Source organism: Bradysia coprophila, unplaced genomic scaffold (assembly GCF_014529535.1).
Source record: "Bradysia coprophila strain Holo2 unplaced genomic scaffold, BU_Bcop_v1 contig_200, whole genome shotgun sequence".
NCBI lineage: Eukaryota > Metazoa > Arthropoda > Insecta > Diptera > Sciaridae > Bradysia > Bradysia coprophila.
Genome location: NW_023503464.1, coordinates 841,795 through 864,383, shown reverse-complemented (window position 1 = coordinate 864,383; position 22,589 = coordinate 841,795). Strand labels below are relative to the sequence as shown.

The window sequence follows — 22,589 nt, the reverse complement described above, 5'->3', positions numbered from 1 at the left end:
AACGTGTGTGAGGTAGCATTTTTCCAATATTTTATTCAAATTAGATTGGGGATTAGATACGCATCACATCTTGTGTTGGTATAATACGCGAGATGCTGCAGACCATCAGTTCAGTAATGCAAAAGTATTTAGTTAATCTGAAGAAATTGATTGTTGTGATTCCAGTTATTTAATCAGTCGACGTTTACTAGGTCCCGCCTGTTGGGTGGGTCAGATCCCTTGACTATTTGTCTGAGCTTCTCAATAGTATTTTTATTGGCAATGATTTATTGATTTATTTCAATGAAATGTAATTTTGTATGTTGATGGCCACAAAAAGGCATTTAGAAGAAGAACTACTAGAGTCATTCTCATTGACGATTTAATTTTGTTTAGTTTCACTGAAAATCTTCGAAACGTTGTATATAAAATGCCACGGTAAAAATTGACGTATGTTTTCAATTAAAATTAAAACTCAAACTGGTCACTTGGTAATATCGAGATGAATCTTTTTGCAATACAGAAAAGTATAAGATACATTTTTTTAGAAGCTGCTTCTTAGCTCTTACAAAGACGACAAAACTAAGCAAGAGCGTGGGTGGTCAGTGTCGTTTTGCATAATTTTTTTACAAATTTGTTCAATGCAATGAAGTAAAGTAGCAGACTTTGTATGGAATATTTGTTGAACACAATAATAAAAGTAATAGATTTGATCGAGGATTCAACTACTATGACACTACACGCTTGGCAAAATGTGAGTTTATTCTTTATTCAAATTACACTTAGATTACGCCGAGAGACACACTACTATGTCAGTCATTACTTTTTAAACGAATGAACAATTTACCAAAGTTTCTTCAGAACATTGCAAAATACAACACAAGAAAGAGCGTGGCATTGAAATGAATCGAGTTTCATTAATTTTTTTATGAATGAACGTTAAACGGTCTCATTCAAGAAAATAGCATGACAACACTGGTTCGTGACAGTCTATTTATTTCCTCTCATCTATGTGTTAGTCTGTCATTCAACTCTCGAAATGCTCCTCATTCATTATCATCATATCGCCAAAAGTAAGGTGTATTGTGTCTAGACGAAAAATTCTGCGTAAAAATACTATCCTTCAGCGTTTTTGGTGCAAAAAAAACTCGCTCTGAAAGGGGATGAAATCGGACTAAAGTTAATTTGGCTAAGCGACTGTTCGCCGAGACGTGCAGACGTAACAATAAACAATACACAAGCCATACAATTGTTGGAACAATGGCAATGATAAAGACTCCCGAACAAAAAGTAATTTTGTGTGGTGAATATGGTGCGGGAAAGAGTTCTATCTTTCGACGGTTCACGAATGACACATTCGTCACTGGTACTGACAGAAAGTCGACATTAGGTTTAGATCATTTTCAGAAAGTCTATCAAGTCATAGATCGGGATATAAAGGTACAGGGAGACATATGAGATAGTCAGTGAGTTGAGTTCACAATTCATTTTGGTTTCGTTAATAGCTCCAGCTTTGGGACACAGGCGGAATGGAACGAGTAGCATCGGTAACATCCAGTTACTACAAATTTGCTGAGGCGGCCATTCTAGTATTTGCCTTAGACAATTTGCCATCATTCCATGCGCTCTCCCAACATATGCTGGACATAGTTTCTTATGCTGAAAATGCGAAAATATTCCTTTGCGGAAATAAAATGGACCTGGAAGGAACCAATCCGCAGGTTAGCAATGCACTCACAAGTTAAAAGACAAAGTCAATAAAATCGAAACAAAATTTTTAGGTGACCGAGGCGGATATGGAAGACTTTTGCGAACAATGCCAATCGTTGATCAGTGCCACCTATAAAGTGTCATGTAAAACTGGTGCTGGCATCGAAGAGATGTTCCAAGACATTGCCAATATTTTAGCCGAGTCGAATCGATCGCGATTAGAATTGAAAGCGTTAGAACAACACGGTAGCTTTAAGGTGCAACCGCCTGCCGAGGGTGAAGAGAAACCATGTGTTTGCTAGTTTTATTTAAATTCTCACATATTGGTTCCAGCCATTTCAGAGAGAAGAAAAGTGCAAATGAAAAGAGTTAAAATCACGAAAAGTGGAAAAACAAATTTTTTTGATAGCAAAACGAATTATGTGTGCAAAACTAGTCAAGTCCAAATAAGAGTTCAGCCAGCAGTGAAAATCACTTGCTGTCTGTTTTGTTTCACGTGTTTATGTAATAGCTGATGCTTTGTTTGTGTACCGATAAAATTAAAAAAATATTTTTACTCAAAACACAATCACTGTGCGTTTGGTTTGGCCCCAGTTGATAAAGAGAAGTTAACAACAACATGCTCAACACGTCTCATACGATGTATAATGAGACTTTCGTATACAATAATTTAATGTAAGTCAGTTTTTAAGAAGCAAAATATTGTGCCCGCACGTTAGTAAGCAGGTGTGACGCAAGTCCTCTACTAAAAAAAAATACAATTTTATTTTAGTGGCAAGACACAAGACTATTTGTTTACCGAGGGAAAAAAATAGGAAATTGCAACAAGAGCAATTCGCTTAGTTTTGACCGCAATTTCGCTCGAGTCGGAATTTCCTATTTCTCCCAGAGGTGAACACAACGTTTTTCATGCGTACATGTTGCGTTTTCTCGTTTTACTCCACAAAATGTAAACATCGATTCAGCATATACCACTTTCGAAAACATAAACAAAGTTTGGTTGAGAAAAGTTCTATTTTCTTCCCACAGGAAACAAAGTTCTGCACTTTTCTCACTAAAAATGTCATTCGACAAGTCGTCAAGAAAACACAATTTGTATTGAGTGGAGAAAACGAGGCAAAACACATCCTTCTCTAGCAAACAAACTTCGTTTCGACGCTGTCAAATACTCCCGTATTCCTTTCTGTGTAGAATGTTGACTAATTTCTAATTTTTCGTATACAATGCAAAGGCTACGTTACATTTTTACCACTTTAATAAAGGAAGAGACTATTGGCACTGGGTGCGAATAGTCTCTTTATAATACTGTGGCTAATGGCACCGGGTGCCAATAGTCTCTTTATAATACTGTGGCTAATGGCACCGGGTGCCAATAGTCTCTTTATAATACTGTGGCTAATGGCACCGGGTGCCAATAGTCTCTTTATTATACTGTGAAGTATACTATGAAGCGACTATTGGCACCTGGTGCCATTAGCCACAGTATTATCTGTATAATCTGACGTGTAGCTGGTATATCTTCTCTAGGTAAGCCACAATGTCTGTCAGATAAGTTAACGTGAGTGGAGACGAAGGTACCTATTGCAGGATATATTTACATCTCTATTTTGTTAGTTACTGTAGTCACCTATTTTCAATATCAAACATTTGTTACCTACGTTTACACATGCAGCGCAGCAGAACTGTGTATGTTGTAGGTATATATAACATTATATACCCATCAAACAAATTTTCGATACGAATTTCTTCGAACATTTTTGTTAATAGTCGCTAGACTTTCTCATGTTCATTTTTATGACCTCGGTATGGCGGTGACGGTACGGTATCGCTTCTCGGCCTAAAGGCTAAGATCAAAGTGTAGTATCTGTTCTTATTAGCTTAATATCTAATAGATCCCCTATATGGGGACATATGAATATTAAACTTATTTTTGAATACAGACGAAGTGCTAGGAGCTTGCTCCACCTTTGTCACGGGTTGGCCAGGTATTGCAGTACCGCCTGGATCGGCCCAAATAAACTTTCACAAAAAACAAAAAATTAATCAAATTGCTGATTATCGTGTGTGATATTTCATTCCACTCATACGCAATTAGTTGAGATGATGATGGTGTTATTGCTCAATCTTTTCAATTTATTGGTATCATCGTAGTGTTATAGGGAAAGGAAACCGGAAGGCTTTTGGCAATACCGGTTTTCGGTAATACCGGACCCTGTAATACCGGTATTTCATCAAATTTCTATTTCTCGTTAAATTCCAAATATAATCGAAGAAATTAATGTGTAGAATCAACTCACTGTGCGTTGGTAGAATCATTTCAAACAGTCTTAATGCAGATTACTATTTTGTGTACTTCGTGTACCATGTATATAATACTCATTCGCGCTTATATGTTCAAAGTTCACCTGTCGATTTACAAACTCAGTGCCAGATGGCTCTTCTATCAGTTAGTTCACAAGGTATAACACTTTCATTCAAACATTCCCGAACGGTTTCGGAATCGGAACCACAGTTATTCATAAATTGTTCTGAAGTACGTGTTATGTTTTGTATGAAAATATATAGTACTTATGCAGTAACATGCTGCAAAGATAATATTTACCGTTAAATTTTCGATATAGTTCTATGAGGTCTCTCTCTAAGGAGCTCTTATTCACAAAAAACTGAACACTTTCAGATGAAATTTTTAGTTATTTGTGTATCTGTTTTGGACGATTGTTTTTAGGTAATTTCGCGAGTTGTAGCCCGAACGAAGTGAGAACAGAGAAAAATCTCAAAACTCCCTCATTTTCGGCCCCAACACATGAAAAGAATATTTTCGACATAAGTATTTGCCATTTTTAGCAATTTTCCTCAAATTTATTCTATTTTCTACAGCTCGTCGAGACCTTTCCAAAGAACGCATATTTGTTGAAATTGGACCATTTTTAGATGAAATTTAAAAAAATTCTCTCAAATTTATCATTTTTTGTAGGTATAGTTTTATGCAGCGCTGCAGCTATTGTATGTTAAAATGCGTAAAAATTCCGGTATGTTTTGAAAGAAGTGAAAATCGTCGATTTTAGCTTTTAGGAAATATCAAAAGGGCCTATGAAATTTTACTTCCCAACTTCCTACACCTACCTTCAGTTCTTCATATTTCCGGAACGAGTAATGGAGTGATCCAAATGGCACCAAATTTCATCCTATTTCCTAGTACTCAAATAAAACTAGCAAATAGAATGAAATTTGACATAGGTAGGTTGCGTGATGGTCTCGCAAACTATATCCAATTTCCAGACAATTATTTTTTAAAAGTCGGTATTAGCGTTTCCCCAAAACTTTTACTGGATTTTTTTTTTCAATTTTGAAGCCATTTTCCCTGGCGATTTCAAATCAGATTTTCATAAATGAAAAGTCATTCAAAAGCTACGTCACAGAAGTTTAATTCTTGTTTATTGGTTGGTTCGTTTGTTTGTTTATCTTTCTATAGAAACCCCTGTGAAACTTGAGTCACTCTAGCTCATCCGTATCAAAACGTTTGATCGAAAAGTGTTGTCTTATATTGTATATTTATCTGCACGGAAAGTTCGAATTTATTTGGTTTAAGGTCAACGATTGCCAACAGCTGTAATAAATAATAGGAGCACCGTCGCGTCAGCAGCAATGTTTATTTAGGTGTAGCGTAGTTGGATGTAGCGTTTTGACGAAAGTATTTGGTTTTTTAAGGCCTGCGGGTAGGTTCGATGCAGAATGGTCCACTGGACACGAAAATACCAAAAAAAAAAGAAGTTCGAAGCTTTCTAAAATATGTGACTGGAAAGGAATATAGTCGTGTCATAGCTCATTTTAAAGGGAATTTCAAGAGCTTTCAAACGAATATAGACTCGACGTAAAGATTAACCTGGTTGCAGATTCGATGACCTTCTAGTGTGTAGAAAATGGTACGAGAAAAATCATATTTTTATAATTTTTCACAGAATTTATGCAAAAACGGTTCCAAATTGTTCTCAGTATTGCTGGCGTTAATAGAAAGCACCTAGCCAAAGCACCTAGCAGGGTAATAGAAAAAAATAGAGTAGTACTTTAATCGAAGTATGCGAATATTTCCATACCTTTTCTCTCTTAATGTCATTGCAAAATTACCATTAAGGCTGCTAATGGTATTATTGGTATCAAAATACTACTCTATTTGACGTGTAAAAACCTCTATTATCCTGCTAGGTGCTTTGTTTCAGCACCAAAAATTTCCATGAGCTCGCTATTTGTTCTGATTCGCCACTTATCGTCCACTTTGACTGGTCCACAGATAGAGCGTTGAATTTTTCTTTCGAAACACCTCAGCCTGTTTTGTTGATTTACTGTTAAAGTCCAGGTTTCGCAGGCATAAGTGGCAACACTCCTAACCAGAGTTTTGTATAGCCGATACTTCGTGGTAATGTTTAGTAGATTGCTTCTGAAGAGGTGTTTCAATGCATAAAAACACCTACTAGCTTGCACCTTTCTGGTTTTCAGTTCTTCATCCAGATCGTTAGCAACGTTGACAGTGGAACCAAGATATTTGGAAGATTGAACAACCTCAATGTACTCATTCATGGTCATGTTTTGTCCCATTCATGGTCATGTTTTGTCCCATTCTGGATCCCTGACTCCTATCTAGTACGAGGTATTTGGTTTTGTCTTCGTTAATCACCAATCCAACTTTCTTTGCCGCCTCGTCCATTTCCACCAGACTCTCTTTCACCTTGATTGTGCCTCTACCCAAGAGGTCCGTGTCATCCGCAAAAGCCGTCAATTGTTTGGATGTGGTAAAAATTGTTCCATTCCAGTTAATCGACAGTGCTCTAGCTACTTTTTCTAATGCTTTGTTGAAGAAAAGAGTAGATAAGCGGTCTCCCTGTTTGAATCCGGTATCGATGTAGATGGGGTCAGATAGAATGTTCTGAATCAATATCCTGCACTTCGTATCCGTCAATGTCGCCGTAGCATATGTTTTTTCTTGCTGATTTGGTATCTCTGGACAACCACAATAGCCTTCCCCTTACTCAGGGAGTCGAACTCGACAAACGTATGCGCGAATAAGACTCCAGTATAGGTCTAAAAATTGATTACAGAATTTAAAGTCTGGAGAAACTTTTCAGACGAGATATAACTCATAAAAATGGGTGAGCCATTGGTTTCAAATTTCATATAAGCTGGTCGAAGTTTTCGCAAAGTGTGTCTATCTGTAAGATCTACCTTACAGCGAAGAAAAGAAATAAAGAAACCAATTGCATCCAATAAAATTGAAATAATTAAATATAATTTTAAGAGAATTTATTTGGTTTAAGGTCAACGATTGCCAACAACTGCAGCAACGTTTATTTCATTGTCAAGCCTACCCATGATCAACACCAACAGCTATAGTGCAGCTAGATCATCGTCATCTTTTGGCAAAATCTTTACATTTAAGCCCTTCGCATAACCACTATTGGCACCAACGTCAAGAACTGCAAGTGAGTCTAAACTAAATGTAGCTACCCCATCTACGTTTTGCAAAAGCTGTACAGCTATAGGTGGTTCATCACCAAGAGTAACGTTTCTGATACAGGCTCCTCTGAAGCACCATTGGCAATCTAAATTGCAAAAATGATCAACTCTGTTCAAATTATCAATTTTGTTCAACCACTTACGACTAGAAGCATCAGCAGCACGACTACTGTAAAAAATTTCATTGTTCTGTGTTCTATTTAAATATAGATTGTCACTTCAAGCGAACTAATGAAAAAAAGAGAAGGATCGTAAGAAAGCAATTAACACTAAAATTAACTAAAAGTCAAGATCGTATGTACTATTCAATTGATCAAATCGAACTGCTGAAGAGACCACTTTTTGTATCCCTTTTTATACCAAAAATTTGGTTAATGATGGCGTAAGCCAACGTAAACTAATGCAGAAAGATAAAATTGGTACTGCGATGTAAGAAAATGAGTTTCATCTGATTAAACAACGGAGTGACTAATTGCACCCGGGTGCAAATAGCCACACAACACAGAGCTTGCTATTGGTACCCGGGTACAAATAGCCAAACAACACAGCGCTTGCTATTTGTACCTGTGGTATTTATGAACATAGAAAAAAGATCTGCGTTCGATAAATTTCGTAATTTCAGAAAAATTACAGAATTTATTCAAAGCGAAAAAAAAGACAGCTCGCATACGGCGCAGTCAGTAAAAAACGATCTTTTCAATCAACAAATATTACAATCAATAAAATTAACTTCGTAAATTCTATATTCTACATAACTGAAGCAGTTCCACTAATCCTAAATAGAAGCGACACAGAAATGACGAAATTTGTAACGCAACTAACCTAAATGGAATTGCCCAGATACGTGTTGGAAGATATTTGTTCAATTAAAAAAAATATTTTATGATGCGTTAAAAATAGAAACAAATAATTGAAAATATTTGCAAAAATATGCAGGTGGTTTCATCAAGGTTCTGAAAGAACAGGTTAAGACACTCATGAAGGCGGGTGACGGGGTGACACATAAATTTTGACAAATACATGCTTTTTGTGTAACACTATCACTACAGATTGTTTGAAATATCAACTTGAAGAAAAATAGTACATTGAATGACAAGGTGCGAAAGTAAAAAATTCAACCGTGTGCGAGAGTTGGAGCCCGCGTTGAAGACAGATGATTCGGCCTTTTTTCGTTTGTCCATTCTTTCAGGTCTTCATTTTAACTTCGATTTTAACAATTTCCTGAACAGTCATCATCTGCCACTTGCGACGCAGAATTTTTTTGTTAAAACCACCTCTTTTGAGTGGTTTTGACTGATTTTGGATTAATTTACATTTTCATGTGCGCTCTCTTCTTTCTCTCTAGCAACCTAACTACATTTATTAAACGAATCTGCAACCAGGTTAATCTTTACGTCGAGTCTATATTCGTTTGAAAGCTCTTGAAATTCCCTTTAAAATGAGCTATGACACGACTATATTCCTTTCCAGTCACATATTTTAGAAAGCTTCGAACTTCTTTTTTTTTGGTATTTTCGTGTCCAGTGGACCATTCTGCATCGAACCTACCCGCAGGCCTTAAAAAACCAAATACTTTCGTCAAAACGCTACATCCAACTACGCTACACCTAAATAAACATTGCTGCTGACGCGACGGTGCTCCTATTATTTATTACAGCTGTTGGCAATCGTTGACCTTAAACCAAATAAATTCGAACTTTCCGTGCAGATAAATATACAATATAAGACAACACTTTTCGATCAAACGTTTTGATACGGATGAGCTAGAGTGACTCAAGTTTCACAGGGGTTTCTATAGAAAGATAAACAAACAAACGAACCAACCAATAAACAAGAATTAAACTTCTGTGACGTAGCTTTTGAATGACTTTTCATTTATGAAAATCTGATTTGAAATCGCCAGGGAAAATGGCTTCAAAATTGAAAAAAAAAATCCAGTAAAAGTTTTGGGGAAACGCTAATACCGACTTTTAAAAAATAATTGTCTGGAAATTGGATATAGTTTGCGAGACCATCACGCAACCTACCTATGTCAAATTTCATTCTATTTGCTAGTTTTATTTGAGTACTAGGAAATAGGATGAAATTTGGTGCCATTTGGATCACTCCATTACTCGTTCCGGAAATATGAAGAACTGAAGGTAGGTGTAGGAAGTTGGGAAGTAAAATTTCATAGGCCCTTTTGATATTTCCTAAAAGCTAAAATCGACGATTTTCACTTCTTTCAAAACATACCGGAATTTTTACGCATTTTAACATACAATAGCTGCAGCGCTGCATAAAACTATACCTACAAAAAATGATAAATTTGAGAGAATTTTTTTAAATTTCATCTAAAAATGGTCCAATTTCAACAAATATGCGTTCTTTGGAAAGGTCTCGACGAGCTGTAGAAAATAGAATAAATTTGAGGAAAATTGCTAAAAATGGCAAATACTTATGTCGAAAATATTCTTTTCATGTGTTGGGGCCGAAAATGAGGGAGTTTTGAGATTTTTCTCTGTTCTCACTTCGTTCGGGCTACAACTCGCGAAATTACCTAAAAACAATCGTCCAAAACAGATACACAAATAACTAAAAATTTCATCTGAAAGTGTTCAGTTTTTTGTGAATAAGAGCTCCTTAGAGAGAGACCTCATAGAACTATATCGAAAATTTAACGGTAAATATTATCTTTGCAGCATGTTACTGCATAAGTACTATATATTTTCATACAAAACATAACACGTACTTCAGAACAATTTATGAATAACTGTGGTTCCGATTCCGAAACCGTTCGGGAATGTTTGAATGAAAGTGTTATACCTTGTGAACTAACTGATAGAAGAGCCATCTGGCACTGAGTTTGTAAATCGACAGGTGAACTTTGAACATATAAGCGCGAATGAGTATTATATACATGGTACACGAAGTACACAAAATAGTAATCTGCATTAAGACTGTTTGAAATGATTCTACCAACGCACAGTGAGTTGATTCTACACATTAATTTCTTCGATTATATTTGGAATTTAACGAGAAATAGAAATTTGATGAAATACCGGTATTACAGGGTCCGGTATTACCGAAAACCGGTATTGCCAAAAGCCTTCCGGTTTCCTTTCCCTATAACACTACGATGATACCAATAAATTGAAAAGATTGAGCAATAACACCATCATCATCTCAACTAATTGCGTATGAGTGGAATGAAATATCACACACGATAATCAGCAATTTGATTAATTTTTTGTTTTTTGTGAAAGTTTATTTGGGCCGATCCAGGCGGTACTGCAATACCTGGCCAACCCGTGACAAAGGTGGAGCAAGCTCCTAGCACTTCGTCTGTATTCAAAAATAAGTTTAATATTCATATGTCCCCATATAGGGGATCTATTAGATATTAAGCTAATAAGAACAGATACTACACTTTGATCTTAGCCTTTAGGCCGAGAAGCGATACCGTACCGTCACCGCCATACCGAGGTCATAAAAATGAACATGAGAAAGTCTAGCGACTATTAACAAAAATGTTCGAAGAAATTCGTATCGAAAATTTGTTTGATGGGTATATAATGTTATATATACCTACAACATACACAGTTCTGCTGCGCTGCATGTGTAAACGTAGGAAACAAATGTTTGATATTGAAAATAACCATGAGCGAGCATAACGTTGTTTGTTTGTAGTTACATTGAATTTTATTGGATTTATGTTGAGGCATGCGGATGTTTCAGCGGAGGAAAGAAAATCACTATTTTCTCGCCTGAGTTGTTAGTTGACGCAAGTTGCTAATTCTTGACTTACAGGCCAACTGATATCGCTAGGAGTGATGCATTCTGAGTCTGATCTCAAAAATTGTAACAAAGAAAATTTTGCTCCAAAAAAATTGCTTAACAAATGGCAGATTAACTTTTGCATTGTTGGACCTGTATCACGCTCGCTGAGAGATGTATGAGAATGATACTAGTGACATACGAGATAGGTGACTACAGTAACTAACAAAATAGAGATGTAAATATATCCTGCAATAGGTACCTTCGTCTCCACTCACGTTAACTTATCTGACAGACATTGTGGCTTACCTAGAGAAGATATACCAGCTACACGTCAGATTACAAATCGTTTGTGGCATTGTGCTTAGATATTTCCAATCTGACAACCGTACGGAATAGCCCACATTTTGGATAAATTTTGTTTTTTTAGTTAGGTTTGTGAACCGCTGGCGCAGATTGTAGTAGGAAGATATGGTCGAGGTGTCTTCTGAACGCGGGAGGAACCAGAATTATTTCTGAATCAAATGTTTGAAATTCGATAAAAGTGAATCCGGTTGAGGTTCTTTTCATCTCTACAATGCAGTTTCCGCCAGAGCTGGTTACTCGGGCGATGCTATTTGTGGTCCTCAGAAATTAATTTTTGAAGTAGGGAATGTGAGTCAAATGTGACCTCTAGACTTTCTAGTGTAGGTTTCGCTCTTCGATTTCATCCCATGTGTGCCAAAATCAAAATCATCAAACCAACACCACTTCAATGCGTAACCGTTTTATTGTCACTTTAAAAATGAAAAAAATCAAGGAAACATATTCTACATTCTTGTCTCTGTGAGCTGGTCCTATGGACCAGCGTCTGTAATCAGTATCCACTGTCTATATGTACAATACAAAAAAATAATGGGAGAAAGTAACTGACGCTAATGCTGAGACCATTGAATACTTTTGATGTCGATTCCCTCCTGAGCCATTTCCCACAACGGTGACATGTCTCTCAAACGCTGCACATGCTTGATGCATTTCTCGGCTGTGTAATCAATCTCCTCGATTGTTGTAAATCGACCGATCCCAAATCTGTCGGACAATCAAAATGGTTTTCAGACCCGGTCAATGGTGTATACGGTTGTGTCACTCACCTGATCGAACTGTGTGCCAAATCTTCATCAGTGCCAATGGCTCGCAACACATACGACGGTTCCAACGAAGCGGACGTACAAGCTGATCCAGACGACAGCGCAATGTCTTTCAGTGCCATTAACAACGATTCACCCTCGACGAATGCAAACGATAAATTAACACACCCCGGGTAGGTCATAACCGGATCACCGTTTCGAATAACTTGCGGCAATTCAGCAGTAATTTTGCCAATCAACCGCTCCGACAGAAATTCCATCCATTTATGATCGTACTCCCGTTCACGTTCGGCTATTTCGCACGCTTCGCCAATTCCCACACAAAGTGGAGTCGGAACGGTACCGCTTCGTAGACCGCGCTCTTGACCACCACCACTCTGAATCGCTTCCAATCGCACTCGTGGACGTCGGCGCACATACAAGGCACCGACTCCTTTGGGTCCGTAGATTTTGTGGCCCGATATGGACATCAAATCAATTGACATTGCGTTGACATCGATGGGAATTTTGCCGATAGCTTGCGCTGCGTCTGTGTGAAAGAAAACCTTTTTCGATTTGCACAGTGCTCCGATGTCAGAGATGGGTTGTTTGACTCCTGTTTGGATTTTCGTTCAAAAGTTATTTCGGTTGGAATCGACGACAGTGAATGCCTTACCGATCTCATTGTTCACAGCCATTATGGATACAAGCGACGTTTCCGGTGTGATAGCCTCATCGAGCGTCTGCATGTCGACGATTCCATTCTGTTGTACTGGTAAATATGTGACTCGAAATCCTTCCCCTTCCAGTGCTCGACATGAATCCAATACGCATTTGTGTTCGGTTTGCGTGGTGATGATATGCTTCTTCTTAGAGCCGTAGAACCTATTGATCATAAGGGTTGTAGTCTCACACGGACTAACAGAACTAAGCCCTTTAAGTGTTAGACATACCTAGCAACACCCTTAACGGAAATGTTATTCGATTCGGTCGCACCCGACGTGAAGATAATCTCTTTTGCATCCGCACCAATTAAATGTGCTATTTGATCTCTGGCCTTCTCCATTGCCTTCTCCGACTCCCAGCCATAGGCATGCGTTCTGGAGTGCGGATTTCCATAATATGAAGTGAGGTATGGCAACATTGCATCCAATACGCGAGGATCCTTTTCGGGAAAAACAGAAAGATTTCGTTGACAAACCGTTCGGCCGAACAAATCTATCAAAAGGTAATTTTACCAGTGGAGTGGTCGCCTGTGCATCTAGATACAATGGCCGTCCGTTAAGCACTTCATCTTTGATACTGAATTTCGATTCTGAAAATATTCAATTGCGATGGTGTTACACTCGAACAACATAACCTCCCGGAACAATCTCGATAGAAAAATGATAAACAACCTGTCGACAGGGTCCGTTGTTTGACGCTTTTCTGTGGAATTGACGTAGAGTTCAGTAATTGAGGTCGTGGAACATTAATAAGACCAATTGTCCGGTAGAATCGATACATTATGAATTGCAGTATTTTCGACAATTGACTTTATTTCACAACAAATTCCTCGTTACACTAACAAGACGTATATCTATCACGTATAGGTTGATATATGATTAGAACTGTCAAAGTGGTAGCAGTGTTGTGAGGGTTGTGAGCGTTGTTCATATAACCAAGTTTGTCCTTAGCCTGCGTAAATGTAAATTTAAAAAATTCTACATTTTCAAGGATGTTATGTATAACGTAGTATAGTCAGGTCTTTCTACTTAGGACTAACAAGTGTTCCAACGTGTTCGGACCTTCCAAAACGTGGAAGCAGTAAAAATTTCCCAGGAACAATAATTTGAAATTGATTTTTCGATAATACATTTCAAATAAGTTCTTTTCCGAAAATGTTTCCGAGAACCTGATACAAAATAAACTCCCTAAAGACTTGTTCAAAATACGTGATCCTATACCGAATCAATACCGCTAATTATATTTAGGTCGCAGAGATGTTTCTCACTCACTTTTCTCACTTTTTCCAACTTTTTAAAAAATCTGAAAAAGTGAGCAACTATTTTCCAGTTATAGTGTGGAGATAATGTCATATACAACCGAATCAGATATGCGGTGGCACGAAAGTTGGATACAAACGCCATCTCTTGATTTATCCGTGCCATGCCATATATTTACCTTGGGCATTTCCTCCACACTACCTTAGGAAAGTATAGATGAGTGATTGAGGTATTTAAAATGAATGAAAATAAAAGTGAAAAATCGATCGTTTTCTACAGAGAGAAGTGAGCACTCGTTGAGTTATGCAGTGAGACCGAAATCATCAGCCATTCGTCGTGGAATTTTCTTAAGATCAACAATGAGTTGTGAAGTTAAATTTTTGCTTATCGGTGCGTTAACCATTATTCTTTCTTATATCAATACTTTTGAAATGAAAAAAAGTAGAACTTGCGTCACTCCTCCTTACACTTTTAAGAGGTTTTTGTCTTATAACAAATTCCGTTACGAAATTGACATAGCTGGGAACGAAAAGTGATATCACTGCACAACTGGGAACGAAAATCGATGTCACTGGGAACGACAAATGAAAGAAAACGTGAGAGAAATAGTTGTTTTGACTCTCTATCTGGTGAGAGAATGTGACGTTTTTGGTCGGCCTAAATGAAAAACTTGTTTCGGGGTCAGCTGTTGAAAATTCTTGAATGAAAATTGAGAGTCAGACTCTGTTAACAGAAAAATATACTTCGCTCGTATTGGCGTGTAGCCCTGAGACCAGTTATACAAAAATCGCTCTCACAAAAGGCCGATTCGCAGTCACTTCATTTTGGTCCTCATTTTCAAAATAATAATGAAAACCTGTTCTGTTTTTCCATTATTATAACGTAAACGGAGTGTAGTGTGCGTTTCGTGCTTAACAATCTATGCAGTGTTTAAAGAGCGTAAAAGAGAAAAAAAGTCAGTTTCTTACTGGTCTCGACGGGTGATACGTCAAAATTTGTATAGAACAAACGAATTAATTTAACTGACCTCGACATTCCCTTTAAACACTCTACATATGAATAAATACAATGACAAGTCTCCCAAAGCAAACTGATCTTCGGCCTTCTCTCTCTATGGCCTGTTATGATCAGAGCGAAAAAACCGAAGACAAGTTAATTATACTTAACTTGTCTTGTGGTACTTGTCATTGTATTTTTCCACTATATATTTAGAGTGTTTTATGATGAAAGAGAAGCAAATACTTTGACAAGTACCCCAGGCAAGTTATAATTAAATGGAATTTGGTCGTCTCGCTCCGATCATAATACTCAATATTTTGACAGATCCCCAAGGCAAGTTAAAATAACTGGTCTGAATTATCTTTCCTTCTCTCTCATCATAACAGTCTATATACAGCCTTGACAGCAACTAAACATTGCTGCGGCTATATTTGGCTTGGAGAACCGAACATTTAGTAATGGCTACGATGGAATCGTCCGTCAAATCAGCTGATCGTTATTATGTGTCATCAGTTCCGTCAAACGCATCAAACGTTTCGCACGAAATAGGCATCATAAACAAAGAGAACAAACAAGAAATAATAAAACCTTAAACCCGAAACTGATTTGTGTGCGCTTATACTGTACGCTGTCTTTGTGTTTAAAAACAAAACCATAAAAGAAACGATGACTAATTAGATCGGAATCATACAAGGAAAAACAAACATTCTAACATTCAATATACTAACACAGAGCGAACGTCATTCACCAGTTGCAATTAGTGAGTCAAACTAGTTGAATCTTTTGTTGTTTTGCATTCACACCTTCAATTTTGTGTTTGTGCTTTCTTCACTATCAATTAGTGTACGTAGCTACGATGCGTCGATCATCGAATCCGAATGCTGAATCGATTGATGAAACCGATGATAGTCCGGTGGAGGGTTTAGAAGAAGGGACATTGGCAATTGGCAGTCGAACAAATGGCAGAAATGTAATAGGTACGTGCGAACGGATTATAGTTCCGGACATGCTTGACCATGATATAATACTCAGCTGATAAAGCAGTGATAAAGATGTGCGACTTTTTCAATGCAAATTTACTCACTCTCTCTTTCCCTCTCTCTCCTCTATTAGACATTTGGAAAAATCCAGCAGCGAGACCAGCCATTACCAATGGAATACATTTCGAAATACCGTATGCTCGGGTTATGCCTCCCGATAGCAGTAACACGTCCGTGAAAAAATTCGTCGTCTACGACATCATAATACGCCACGATCAAGCAGCTTCCGAACAAAATTCTGCCGTTATCGAACGGCGGTACACGCATTTCCTTCAGCTGTACACAAATCTCAAACGGGATCACTCACAACTGATGCAGAAAGTAGACTTTCCGAAGAAGGCGTTCATCGGCAACTTTTCCGGTGAACTTATCGCCGAGAGGAGTAACGCGTTTGAACGATTCTTGGACTATGTTGTGTCGACGACTGTACTTCGTGAATCCGCACATTTCCTCGCGTTTTTGCAGGAAATCGAATTGGATCAAGCGTGCCAGTTATTGGATGAGCGTCGTAATGAACAGGCTGTTCCGATTTTGGAGAATTGCTTTCGTCTATTGAACAAAGTGAGTCGAGGTGTTAGGTGGAGATGGATGAGTGATTGTCTCCACAACGTTTTCCTTGGAACAATTGAATACTCAAACACAAAATTCTCATTTCAGATATACACCGACCGATCAAAGTGCGTTCTTCTGGTTCTGTGCCGTCTGTTGGCAGCCGCCACCACATCACCTGTCCCACATCCATTTGCTGAAAAATTTGCCGAAATAGCTCTGCGTCGCTTCGACCATGTGTCGGACGCGGATCTTTTAGTGCTGTATGTCCCATTGCTTCAAACCTGTGTCCATTTGTGGTGGCAGCGTGGACGCGATAGTACCCTCATCACCGAGAGACTAAATGGCTTGGAAATGAAGGGCATCAATACGAAGGGTAAAACACTGACCCAAGCCATACATGCGCTAGATCCACGTGGTGAGACGAATTGAAAGTGGGTCGTGGATGGAGCGACATTCGACATTTTTTACGACTATATTTTTATGATGATGATGACGATGATGATCACGACTTTGTGGAACTGACGGCAGCTTATATATGGAGCTTATGCTGGTGCTTTCCCATTCAATTTTGTAGTTTTAGTAAGATTTTGTTAATGTGCAACTGATTAATTGTATGTCCATAACGTTTATGGTGATGACGACACATAACAGAGTTAATTTTAAGGTTCAGTATACAAATGGAAGAGAGTGACCATTTCGTGACATTTTATTGTCTCAATTTTATTTTTGTAACGTAAAATAAAGGTCGTGTCGATTACTGATTTATTGACGGAAGTTTTTTTGTGCGCTATTTGTGTATGGTCAGAATTGGATGATCGCATTTATTTACGATACAGATACATCGACATGCCCTGTCATCAAATCATCAAAATTCTGATAGATAAGATTAATCGGAAAATTCTTTAAAAATTGAAGTGTGACGCAAGTTTCTTTCTAGTGTGTGCTTCCAAAATTATTTTCGATCGACAGACCCGAACTTTCCTTATGGGTGATATCCGAAGAGCTTTTTCATTTTGGCCGTTGTGGAATGAAGGTCTAAGGACCAAATAAGAGAAAACTCCTCTATTGCGCTTTCATTTCGATAAATGTTATCGGTGACTATTTTTAGAAAAAAAAACAGATTTTCCTAGATTTTTCCATATTTTCCTTAATTTTCACCAAAAGTATTTTTGACAAAATTTGGGTATATTCAACGCGGAAGAGACGATTTTTAACAAATTTTATCTAAACGAAGACTATTTGCAGCCGGGTGCAAATAGCCATATAAAGACTATTTGCACCAAACTCCAACGGAAATCACGCTTGCTTTTGTTATGGAAATTATAAGAAAAACGTTACAATCGGTTTTGAAGTCTTGCTATCAACAAACGAAAGTACTTCTTTGAAGCTCAGAAAATTTATTTTTCCTTTAACAAATGGGAACACTAATACTCTATTTTGCGTTATTAATTAGGCTTTTTCATCTGTGAATGCGGATAATACTCTGTTTGACTTTAACACTGTACTCTTTTTCCTTTTTACAAAACGTAATGAAAAGGCTCAATTCGAGAGGATTTTTCCGTTTCGCAAAACGTAACGAAAAGGCCACTCACGTTTCTGAAGTTAAACGGTAACTTTTTTCTAATAATTTCCGAAAAGGCGTGATTTTCGTCGATTTTGTTGGAGTTGGGTGCAAATAGTCCTTATATGGCTATTTGCACCCAGGTGCAAATAGCATCTATCTATGGACCGTTTGCCAATGGGTAGCCTACATTTAAGCGGTTTGGTTTGTGAGTCAGACTTTAACCCATTTGGAGAAACCCATAGAGTTTACATAAATTTACACAATTTGCAAAAATTTCTTTCTCCAAGTGGGATGAGTTATCACTAACAAACCAATTTTTCATTTAAAATTAACCCATTTTTGCGTGCTTTAATGGTTTTCCTTTTTCAAAAAAAAAAAAATGGAAATCATCGAAAAACGAATAATCTCCTCCTAAATGTAGGCTACCAATTTGCAAAGGGTCCACACAATGTTCTGAAATTTGATGTCATCCACCTCCGTAGTTCTCTTAACTTGTCTACTTCAACCATGCGCATCTTCGAACTTAATCTAAAGAATCTCAACCTTCATCAATTAAAACAAAATTCGTAAAAATTGGCGAAGAATTACTCAAGCTATCGTGTTAAGAGGCACCGGTGCTTAGCTCAAATTGTAGCCTACATTTGTGTGCCTCGTATTTCATTTTTGATGATATCTTTTCATCAGAATCCTTTTTGAAAAATGTACGACCGCAATTCCGACCACGAATGTGCTAGCTTTAAATCAAAATGAGTTTTGGTTGTAGTCGTTTGACCAGCTCTGAGAAAAGTGAGCAGTTTAACGAATTTTTCATAAACTGCTCATTGTTTTCAGAGCTGGTCAAACTGCTACAACCAAATCTATTTTCTGTTGAAAGCTAACACATTCGTGGTCGGAATTGCGGTCGTACATTTTTGAAAAAGGATTCTGGTGGAAAGATATCATCAAAAGTAAACTAAAATCCAGTATTTAAAAATCGCCCTAATGTAGGCTTTTCACGAAAGTGTCGGTGCCTCTTAACAAGTGTTACAGACGTTTTTCTTATTTAGCGTTTTTGTCCATATAGATAATAGAGAACGTCAGATTTTTTTTAACGCTAAATACCACACACCTATGCTAACGCTAAGTCCGTACGGTAATGACAAATGCCGACGATAAAGGCAACATTAATGAGTTGGTTAGGCCGCCAATATCAGACACTTTTTCAGCTCTGAATATATCAATAATCGCTGTTTGAAATTTAAAAGTTGCCATAATTCTAAGGTCCATTAATATGAGATTCGGCCATTTTTCATTACAATTCGAATTGATTTTATTCCATATTATTGCACTGCAGTTGAATTCTTTAATCTTACATCAAAATGTCCATACCCATGTAAGTAGACTTGTCACAATTCACTAGTTAAACTTAACGAAGAATTACTCGTTTAGGAACTCTTCGTTAAGTTTCACTGGTGAGAATGTTGACACTTCTTTCATAAAAAATATGTCAAAATCTTCACTTTGGGTAACGAATTTTTAGTTCCTGAACGAGTTCCAAGTAACTAAATTGAATTCTTGTTACATAAATAACTATTTTGATAAAACAAATGGAATGCAGTGTGACAATATTTTAATTTGCATAAAATGGGAAAGGGTAGCATAGTAAGAAGATAGAAAGAATTAAAATTTGAAATTTACTGTCGATTGATGATAGCATTGGTGAACTTTATCTCACACTCTCCAAGGGCCATGTTAGTTGCCAAATTTTTGAAGTCTTCCAATTTAGCCGCTTTGTGTGGACGATCGAATGGAAAACCCATATTCCTTTTATCCGGATACTTCTGATCTTTTAATCCACAAAACACGGCCGCATCGTTGCACGGATTTTTCAAATCTGGCTGAGCGACACGATCCATTTCGAAGTTGGAAATCATGACGAATATTTTGAATTTGGTGCCTTCTTCGGATCCTTTCGGAAGTAGCATGTGTTGGGGCCATCCACATCCACAGAATGAAAATTGAGCTTTTGCGAGTGGATCACTTGGTGGCCGTTTGTTACGGAACGATCTTTCGTAAGGTATGGTAATGTTTGATTCGTCGGAACGACGACGAATTAAGTTTTGGCCCGGATTTAAGTACACGGTAAAGCGATCCATTTCGATCATCAGCAAGCGTTGATCTTCGAATTTCACAAATGGCTGTCCACGTTCGTCGTTCTTCGGGCACATGAAAATGCGACACGTTCCGATTTTCTGGGCTCTTGAGTTGTTTTCAACGTTAATTTTGTACTCGAATGGTGCGTGCTGAAGATGCGTGAATTGAGCGTAAACGTTTCCTTCCGGTCCAAAGTCTAAACCGGTGCTGAGATCTACTTCTGAACGTTGCCAGAATGTCAACAGAGTGTTGGGCCTGGCGTTCTTTCCTTTGGTGATCTGAACATTTACCGACGACACTGTGATTCCTGCATAGGCGAGTTCAGTTTCTACCGAGTAGTTCGGTAAAAGTCTCTTGTATCGCTGGAATATGGTGTCCACAAAGCCATGCCAACCTAGATTCGTGTTCGAAATTTTTTCCTTTTTTTATTTGTTTCTTCAAAAAAACAAGTTGAATCAAGACCAAAAAGCGACAACTACTTACGGTAGAAAATCGGATCTCTCATTGCAGTAGCAACGTCGCCCATTACGCCAAACTCTTCCAAATACTTCTGCTCCGGATCGTGAATGAAACAGATAAGGATGTGACCTTGATTGTGCAAATCGCCATAGAACGACGGATTCGCCGATAACGCACTCGACTCAACGATATTACCCAAAATGTCTATGCCATCTGGCCCGTTCAGAGAGACTATTTTGCCATTCGAATCAGTGATTTGTTTCTGGTCGATAGCTTGATAGACACGATCTCTCCACCGTTCCAGATCGGCAACTTCAACAACAAATTCCGAACGATTCACGTCTTGCAAGGTCATGTTTGCAACGCGAGGTGGAAAAGCTCGATTGAGTTTGCTGCGAATAATTTTCGGAAAGTAGGCTTCTTTTATCTCAGTCCGAAGGTTAGCCAACGGTTTCACCTTCTCCATGCGAGCACAAATTCTTTCGACGTTGTATCTGTAGATGATTTGAGAATGCATGTAGTAGAACAATTCTCCTCGACGATCTTTTCTGACAACATTTTCCGGGCCTAGTGCGGGATAAACCAAATGCCAGTGCCAATGGTGCATGTTGACTCCAATATCTTAAAAAACAGAATGAAGACAATTTTCACCAATCTGGAATGTTAAAATTAATTGTCACGTCACGTCACACATACCTTCACGAAAATATGCCATTTTCTGTTCGATTTCCTTGTCGCTCGATGTGAATTCCAATGGAATTTTGATGTTCTGTCGGTTCTCGTCAGGTACAAGCGACGCTTCTTCTCTAGCCTTCGGAAACGCAGATGGATCCACAAACTTATCGGGAAACATGTCCACAATCGATGGCAATGTCATATTCTTCGTATCGGCTCGATGTTGAACTGCCACGGACAATGAGTATTGGAACAAGTCAACATTAACACGATCTTTGCAATAGGCAGCACACGACATCAATGTGGTAGCGTCTGGTTGATCCATGAAAATTTTGATCAATTTTCCAGCCATTTCTTTGTGAATACGATTGAACAATGAAAATGCTCCATCTTTGCTTAAAGTGGATGCGAATGAGAGATCGGGGAACGTTGTCAACTTCTTCAATACAACCTTGTTTGTGGCATCTTCTCCGAATCGTGTGGATAATACATCACCCAAGGGACGATAGCGATCCGTATAGAATTCGGCTGGCATTTCGATGACAGTCTTTCCATTGTCCTTTTCGGTGAACAGTGGTTCGTTTGGGTTTTGGAATAGTAACAGCAAATTATCGTTAGCACTAGCCATTACAGCAGGTCACTAAAACTCGCAATAAATAATTTTTGAAATTGGTAGAGACTTGAATGAAGCTCGGAGTGTACTGGTTTGTATACAATGGTCTGCTAGTTATATTTATATGAATGACAATTGCTTGAGTCCCATGCACAAATTGATAAAAACGGAAATGTATAGATAAATTTAATGTATGCACAACTGACCGCAAAGGATTGTAATGTTGTGCATGTTATGCGGAAAACATCCATTGCAGTGGTACGGATGGAATTTTGTGGTAAGGAGTAAAACGAAATTTCGGTTGAAAGGTTGATAGCAATTTTTAGCCACGTACGAAGTGCAAAGGGGCTCATAGGATTACGATTTCGTGTGTAATTGATGGAATTCGAAGCAGACGGTAAGTGCAAAGTGTTTGCCTATGTTCATAGATAAAATGAAAATGTGATGTTCTCAGAATTTTCGCAAAAAAGAAGAACGAGGCAAAAAGGCAAGACATATCTTTCTATCCAC

General features: G+C 37.9%; 4 protein-coding genes and 2 non-coding genes across 7 annotated transcripts; 3 read left to right on the top strand and 3 right to left on the bottom strand.

Moving 5' to 3' along the window:
• Positions 1-994: 994 nt before the first annotated feature.
• LOC119075371 (ras-related protein Rab-12) lies at positions 995-2,260 on the top strand. Its single transcript, XM_037181797.1, has 3 exons — positions 995-1,419; positions 1,485-1,700; positions 1,761-2,260. The coding sequence occupies exons 1-3, from the start codon at positions 1,240-1,242 to the stop codon at positions 1,989-1,991; spliced, it is 627 nt and encodes a 208-aa protein (XP_037037692.1). The 5' UTR covers positions 995-1,239; the 3' UTR covers positions 1,992-2,260.
• A 1,253-nt stretch (positions 2,261-3,513) lies between these two features.
• Positions 3,514-3,708, top strand: LOC119075414. Its single transcript, XR_005087387.1, has one exon. It is a non-coding gene; the product is annotated as a U2 spliceosomal RNA (small nuclear RNA).
• Positions 3,709-10,442: 6,734 nt separating this feature from the next.
• LOC119075413 lies at positions 10,443-10,637 on the bottom strand. The gene has a single exon (XR_005087386.1). It is a non-coding gene; the product is annotated as a U2 spliceosomal RNA (small nuclear RNA).
• Positions 10,638-11,707: 1,070 nt separating this feature from the next.
• On the bottom strand, positions 11,708-13,813 carry LOC119075332 (cysteine desulfurase, mitochondrial). The gene is made up of 6 exons (XM_037181760.1): positions 13,457-13,813; positions 13,298-13,374; positions 13,013-13,224; positions 12,736-12,944; positions 12,084-12,675; positions 11,708-12,021 (listed from the first exon to the last, which is right to left on the bottom strand). The coding sequence occupies exons 1-6, from the start codon at positions 13,563-13,565 to the stop codon at positions 11,868-11,870; spliced, it is 1,353 nt and encodes a 450-aa protein (XP_037037655.1). The 5' UTR covers positions 13,566-13,813; the 3' UTR covers positions 11,708-11,867.
• A 1,732-nt stretch (positions 13,814-15,545) lies between these two features.
• Positions 15,546-17,404, top strand: LOC119075343 (sorting nexin-20). Of its 2 annotated transcripts, XM_037181772.1 has the most exons (4): positions 15,546-15,803; positions 15,886-16,020; positions 16,157-16,644; positions 16,741-17,404. In XM_037181772.1, coding segments are annotated over exons 1-4 (948 nt in total). In that variant the 5' UTR covers positions 15,546-15,802; the 3' UTR covers positions 17,065-17,404. The 2 variants fall into 2 exon arrangements, with proteins under 2 accessions (XP_037037667.1, XP_037037666.1); XM_037181771.1 differs by lacking the exon at positions 15,546-15,803 and having other exon boundaries at positions 15,810-16,020.
• Positions 17,405-19,770: 2,366 nt separating this feature from the next.
• Positions 19,771-22,177, bottom strand: LOC119075318 (phenoloxidase 2-like). Its single transcript, XM_037181738.1, has 3 exons — positions 21,488-22,177; positions 20,816-21,412; positions 19,771-20,726 (listed from the first exon to the last, which is right to left on the bottom strand). Exons 1-3 carry the CDS (start codon positions 22,092-22,094, stop codon positions 19,873-19,875), a joined length of 2,058 nt encoding a protein of 685 aa, XP_037037633.1. The 5' UTR covers positions 22,095-22,177; the 3' UTR covers positions 19,771-19,872.
• Positions 22,178-22,589: the final 412 nt, after the last annotated feature.